The sequence below is a fragment of the Centropristis striata genome, chromosome 16 (genome assembly GCF_030273125.1).
Source record: "Centropristis striata isolate RG_2023a ecotype Rhode Island chromosome 16, C.striata_1.0, whole genome shotgun sequence".
In the NCBI taxonomy this organism is placed as follows: domain Eukaryota; kingdom Metazoa; phylum Chordata; class Actinopteri; order Perciformes; family Serranidae; genus Centropristis; species Centropristis striata.
This window is the reverse complement of record NC_081532.1, coordinates 25827359-25832250: the sequence shown is the minus strand read 5'-3', so window position 1 is coordinate 25832250 and position 4892 is coordinate 25827359. Positions and strand designations below refer to the sequence as shown.

Here is a 4892-nt window from a genome sequence, read left to right as displayed (position 1 = left end):
AGACAAAACTCAGAATCACATCTACGAGGCTCAGACTGTTTGAGGAAATACGCTGCTGCATGTGGGGCGAGAAGGTCAGAAACACTCACCTCAACCCACTTTCGAAAACATGTAGCCATCCTGAGTCAAATTATGAACCTCAAAGAAAATGAACTGGATCAATTGGCTAAGTTCATGGGACATGACATTCGTGTGCATCAAGAATACTACCGCCTTACAGAAAACACACTTCAGATCGCAAAGATGAGCAAGTTGCTAATGGCAATCGAGAGTGGGACGGAGGCGTACAAAGGGAAATCTCTTGACGAGATTGACTTCTGCTTAGAAGGTGAGTATGGAAGTAGAAGATTCCAACTGTACCAAAAATAAATGTTCAAGACATAATTTTGTTATGTGTATGTTATGTCATAACAGTCCCCTCATCTTCAGAAGTGGAACCTGGACAGGAGTCAATTAGCGGAAGTTCTAAGAACGTCTTAAGTGAGAGTTCTTCTGAATCCACTCAAGAATCAGATGGTAGGAAGTTACTTTGGCAGCAACTGACAATTTCCTTTTCGGTATTGGTTATTATGCTGCTTACTGTTCTTATTCATCAATTATATTGTCTATCAATGTCAGGAAGTAATTAGATAATCACTGTGAATACCAATTTATGATGGAATTCACATTTGATATCAGCCTATATGTCAGAATGATAATTTTAATGCAGAGATTATCATCTTTTCTTGTAGAAGAAACAAACCTTGTGACATCTGAGGTGTCGTCTTCAAGACGACCAGACAGGCGCAAGAGGACTAAGAAAACAGGTAAACTCTTCTTCTGTCTTATTTTTGTTTCCTCCTGTAAAGTCCTGTAGTTTCTTATGATGTCTTATAAACTTAATACACTCTTCATTTGCTGTGGCTACTTTGAAAATATATAACTTGACGCTGTTATGATATTGTCTCATGTGTTTTTCTCCCCCCGAAGGGTCCTCCAAAGAAAAGAGGCCAAAGATGGACTCAGAGACACTTCAGGATTCAGCTGGTATGGAAACAGCTTCATAATCAATGCAGGAGCACTGTTGCATGCTTATTATTGTATCTTTCAGTATGATAGTTTGTGCTGAGGTGGTGTTTTGTTCTTGTAGAAGAAACAAACCTTCCGACATCTGAGGTGTCGTCTTCAAGACGACCAGACAGGCGCAAGAGGACTAAGAAAACAGGTAAACTCTTCTTCTGTCTTTTTGTTTCCTCCTGTAAAGTCCTGTAGTTTCTTATGATGTCTTATAAACTTAATACACTTCATTTGCTGTGGCTACTTTGAAAATATGTAACTTGACGCTGTTATATTTTCTCATGTGTTTTTCTCCTCCCGAAGGGTCCTCCAAAGAAAAGAGGCCAAAGATGGACTCAGAGACACTTCAGGATTCAGATGGTATGGAAACAACTTCATAATCAATGCAGGAGCACTGTTGCATGCTTATTATTGTATCTTTCAGTATGATAGTTTGTGCTGAGGTGGTGTTTTGTTCTTGTAGAAGAAACAAACCTTGTGACATCTGAGGCGTCGTCTTCAAGACGACCAGACAGGCACAAGAGGACTAAGAAAACAGGTAAACTCTTCTTCTGTCTTATTTTTGTTTCCTCCTGTAAAGTCCTGTAGTTTCTTATGATGTCTTATAAACTTAATACACTCTTCATTTGCTGTGGCTACTTTGAAAATATATAACTTGACGCTGTTATGATATTGTCTCATGTGTTTTTCTCCTCCCGAAGGGTCCTCCAAAGAAAAGAGGCCAAAGATGGACTCAGAGACACTTCAGGATTCAGATGGTATGGAAACAGCTTCATAATCAATGCAGGAGCACTGTTGCATGCTTATTATTGTATCTTTCAGTATGATAGTTTGTGCTGAGGTGGTGTTTTGTTCTTGTAGAAGAAACAAACCTTCCGACATCTGAGGTGTCGTCTTCAAGACGACCAGACAGGCGCAAGAGGACTAAGAAAACAGGTAAACTTCATGCACTGAAGGATATTTTGCTACAAGTCAGCCATGAGAGACAGCTACTGAGTAGTAAACAAAAATGAACTGTGAAGTTGATCTCCTGTATTTTCAAAGGTAATGCAAACACTTTATGGAAACATTATCCATTTTAGTGTATCATATTTACTGTATCACCAGCACCAATAGATAATAGGTTGCTGAACTTTGCTCCATTTTAGGACAAGGTTTATTTTTTATTATCAAGGTTTACAGACTCCTGTCTTCAGCTCGGTGCACGTTGCTGCTAAACCACAACTATGTATCAGATTGAAAAAGCTACATGCCTAACAGAGCTATTGACTTGGAATAAGTGATAAACTGGCATTAGTCTACTATGGCCGGTAGTAAATTAATTAATTGGTAGTAAAGGTAATATTGTGTATTAAGTAAAGTGATCTAACAAGTCTTTTTCAAAAAACAAGTACAAAAACAAAACCATCCATCCATAACTTACAGAGGACTGCATAATGTTTAACTTTGTGAGGATGTCAGCACCATTCTACATTTATGTTTTTTCTAATTTCTGTTGCAGGTGTGGAGCCATCTTTCCTCCAGAAAAAAAGTCGTCCCAGGCCTTGGAGTACTATAGAAGAACAAGCAATATGGCGACAGCTTGGACAGTTCATAACTCTGAAAAGAGTTCCTGGTAAAAATGCATGTATCAAGGCTCTTGATGCAGAACCGGTACTCTGCAGCCGTGATTGGAGGGATGTGAAGAACAAAGCATACAATGCCATCACAGCCCTTAAAAGTAAGCAGATGTAGCCAATTGTTTTGTTTTTTTTGTTTTTTCCTGCCTTCATATTAAGCTGAAACTGAGATAGTTACATTTGTTAGTGTTTAAAACTGAAGAAATACAGCGTATCTCAGCTTTTTTGATTCAAATGAAATGATGTGTGTTAAAAGTAGAATATCTGCCTTTAAAATGTAGTGGAGTGGAAGTATAAAGTGGCAGTAAAAAGAAACACTCAAGTAAAGTACAAATTCCTCAAATTGTACTGAAGTACATAGCTTGAGTTAATGTACTTCAACTCAAATTAGCCTGGGGCCACTGCTGATATTGTCATCTCATTGGAGGGCCACTTCAGCGTTCCAGTACAACACGAAAGCACAATATTTCTGAAAATGAGGTTCTTTATTTCAGCTTCAGCATCGTTCTTAGCTTTATGGAAAAGAGATATCCGTCCTCGCTATAGTCCATCTTCCTTGGAACTGTCTGTGTTCATCATCCACTTCTCTTTCTGATTTGGAAGGAGACATCTTTGTTATTCACAGCCAAACAACAAATGAAGCTTTGAACCTGCTCACTTATCAACAGCTGGTTATGTACGGGAACCTTTGACCTTTGCCATTATTATGCACCAAACTAAATGCATTCTTAAAAATAGAATTGTGGTTTTGTTTTGTTTTATTTTTATTTTATTGTATATGAAGGGGTAGTTTAAATTGAGGTGATACAACAACACCCCCCCCCCCCAAAAAAAAAAATTTATACACTGATGGCGGGCTGAATTTTATGAAATTTTGACATCAGGTTGCAGGATTGGAGTGGGGAGGATGGCCAGAAATGGCCTCCAGAGCAGCAGTATGAGACCCCTTGCCTATTGTGAGAGAGACACTGAAAAAACAAACAAAAACAAAAAAGTGTGTGTCATCAAATCTACCTAGCAACAGCCACCGGTCCCCACAAATACAGAAGAAAAAGATTTTTTTTACTTTGAGTGTTCTTAAATCTGAAGTGACATTCCCACTGTCTACTCCCATCTAGTGACACATTTGATGTTTGCACCATTCTAGCTACAGTGGAAGTGGGGGCACTCACAAGGCACCGAGGAAACGCGGTCCTCACAAATAGATATATACATGTATGTGTGTGTGTGTGTGTGTGTGTGTGTGTGTATTATGTGATCAAATGGAGGGGAAGTCTTTATAAAGCCATTCCCAGTGAAAAGTTAGATTTTACCAAGGGAACTGGTAAAGGGATAGTGTGATGTGAGGTTTGCTCATGAGAACTAAAAATGACAGATTAACTCAAGATCTATTTCGACCTCACTCAAACCGTCACCACGGTCATTATCTTGAATGATGCCCTCATCTCCCTATCCTCGAGACCTTTATGTCAACAATGTCATGTGACTGACCTCTGGAGGCGTAGCTCGCCGCCCATATAAGCACCTCGTGAACGCGCCGCTTCCTCTTTGCTTCACTCGTGTGTGCAGGTGCCTTGTGCCCCTGAGGATTGAAGCTGGATTGTCCGCGTTTGTAAAACATGTCAAAAGAAGCGGTGAGAATTACATGCGTTACCCTCTCCTCTTTGTTTCAGGAAATCTGCGAAAAGTTGGTAAAGAAAAAGAGAAACAGATTGAGAATCAGTCTTTGTTTTTTTTGTCTTTTGGTCCTCAGTTGCTTCCCCATTAACTCGCTCTTCGCAGTGAGGGTTTTTTTTTTTTTTTTGAAAGGTCCCCTTCCTGTGAGTTCGTGCACACCAAGGAGTGGAGGTAGAGTTTTGTCTGAAAAAGATTTGGTGAATGTTGGAAAACGTTATTTACCCAACTGAAAGATAAAATAAAAAAATAAATAAAAAAAAAAAAATAAATTAATAAATAATAATAAAAAAAAAAAAAAAAAACAGCAGGTAGATTTGTGGCAATTCCCTGCATTTTGATTTTCCCTGTATATATTACAGTCACTTTGAGTTATTTGTGGTTACACTGTATAAAATAAAATCTGTTTGTTTACCACATGAAAGAAAGTCCTATTGTTTAGTTACTCCACCTTTCCTCCTTTCTGGTGTTTGGTGGATGTTATAAGACAAGTTTGATTGGGTTTTCTGTTTGGTTTTTTTGTTCGTGGAGAAAATTAAGGCT

The 4892-nt window shown here is 38.7% G+C and overlaps 1 protein-coding gene across 1 annotated transcript; it reads left to right on the top strand.

Moving 5' to 3' along the window:
- The first annotated feature begins 246 nt into the window (after positions 1–246).
- LOC131988746 (transcriptional regulator ATRX homolog) lies at positions 247–3434 on the top strand. The gene is made up of 9 exons (XM_059353977.1): positions 247–328; positions 415–516; positions 732–806; positions 970–1026; positions 1130–1204; positions 1360–1416; positions 1520–1594; positions 1758–1814; positions 2558–3434. Exons 1-9 carry the CDS (start codon positions 259–261, stop codon positions 2788–2790), a joined length of 801 nt encoding a protein of 266 aa, XP_059209960.1. The 5' UTR covers positions 247–258; the 3' UTR covers positions 2791–3434.
- The last annotated feature ends 1458 nt before the right edge of the window (positions 3435–4892 follow it).